The 1,234-nt window shown below is 42.5% G+C and overlaps 1 protein-coding gene across 1 annotated transcript in view; it reads left to right on the top strand.

The window, feature by feature from the left end:
• Positions 1–1,234, top strand: part of ogfod2 (2-oxoglutarate and iron-dependent oxygenase domain containing 2) — an 8,837-nt gene that overhangs the window by 5,439 nt on the left and 2,164 nt on the right. Inside the window, exon 6 of the mRNA XM_015401026.1 lies at positions 885–1,009. Coding sequence (XP_015256512.1) covers positions 885–1,009 — 125 coding nt within the window. The remainder of the gene's footprint in view (positions 1–884; positions 1,010–1,234) is intronic.

Here is a 1,234-nt window from a genome sequence, read left to right as displayed (position 1 = left end):
TCTGTAATTTATAGATGTTTTAAATCAGGTTGGGTCCGGATCCAGACCGTGGTCCGCTAATCTGTGGCTTTATCCCTTTAGTTTTGCATGAAAAATAGACTAAACTACCTCAGCGGGCGTGTATCCCTTTAGTCATGTACAAAAAACGATTTAATTACTTACTTTTTGGTGTTTTTTGAAGGATGTGGCGAACATGACTACAGGCATCAAGGTAGTTTAAAGTCTATTTTTCATACAAAACCAAAGGGATAAACGCAAATCTGACATCTTACGCATGCGTATTGACTATAGGTATGTTGGTCTGACGTGGTATGCTCATCTGACAAAACACCAGCGGTATGCTGGAGGTCTGGCTCTCTGAACAAGAACTGATAATGATAAACAGGATGTTTTAAGGTGGACTTTCTCACTTGAAAAACGATTTAAAACTATTTTCCAGCTCATAAAGTAAATGAAGCCGAGCTGCTCTCTAGGTTGAACAGAGCAGATAAACAACCAGAGCATCAAGCAGCAAAGCAACTTCACCACACTTTGGTCCAGCATGCAAATTTCTGTGTTTTTGACGCTTCAAACGTCTTCGGTGTGAACGCAGCATAACTTTGCTAAATGCTAAAATTAGAGGCTGAAGCTGGTTAACAAGTAAACCTCATAATCAGTCGTCTCCTTCTGCTTGTTTATTAACCAATCAAGGCTCTAGGCTGGAGGAGCAGAAGCAGTTTCAGTGCATCAGACTATCAGATTATTTTCGGTTCTTAGAAAGAAACCAGAATCAATGAAACAGGGATCTAAAATCCGCCTCAAAGTGGTGAAAACTGCTTGTTCTTGTGTTCAAATCATCCTTAATTCAGAGCCGTTTACATCTTATGTTTTTCTGTCATTTGAAGCTCCCAGAGTCTATCGGCTCCCAGTGTTTGAGAGGAAGTTCTGCCAGGAGCTGGTGGAGGAGCTGGAGCACTTTGAGCTGTCGTCGGCCCCTAAAGGAAGACCCAACACCATGAACAACTATGGGGTAATAAGACCTCCATTCTGTCCTCTGAAACGCCACAGAAAGCTGCATGCGGCACACGTCGGCATACGGCGAGTATGTCGACGTGTGCCATCAGTTCCAGGTCAGTTATCTGATGGTTGACATCTGTTTACTGTCTAGAAATAAAGAGTGGGGTACCGCAAGGCTCGGTGCTGGGGCCGAAGTTCATGATATTTGGAAACATTAAAAAAAGTAGTGAAATAAAGT

The sequence above is a fragment of the Cyprinodon variegatus genome, unplaced genomic scaffold (assembly GCF_000732505.1).
Source record: "Cyprinodon variegatus isolate N-32 unplaced genomic scaffold, C_variegatus-1.0 Scaffold1174, whole genome shotgun sequence".
Taxonomy (NCBI): domain Eukaryota; kingdom Metazoa; phylum Chordata; class Actinopteri; order Cyprinodontiformes; family Cyprinodontidae; genus Cyprinodon; species Cyprinodon variegatus.
This window is presented reverse-complemented; position numbering and strand designations above follow the sequence as displayed.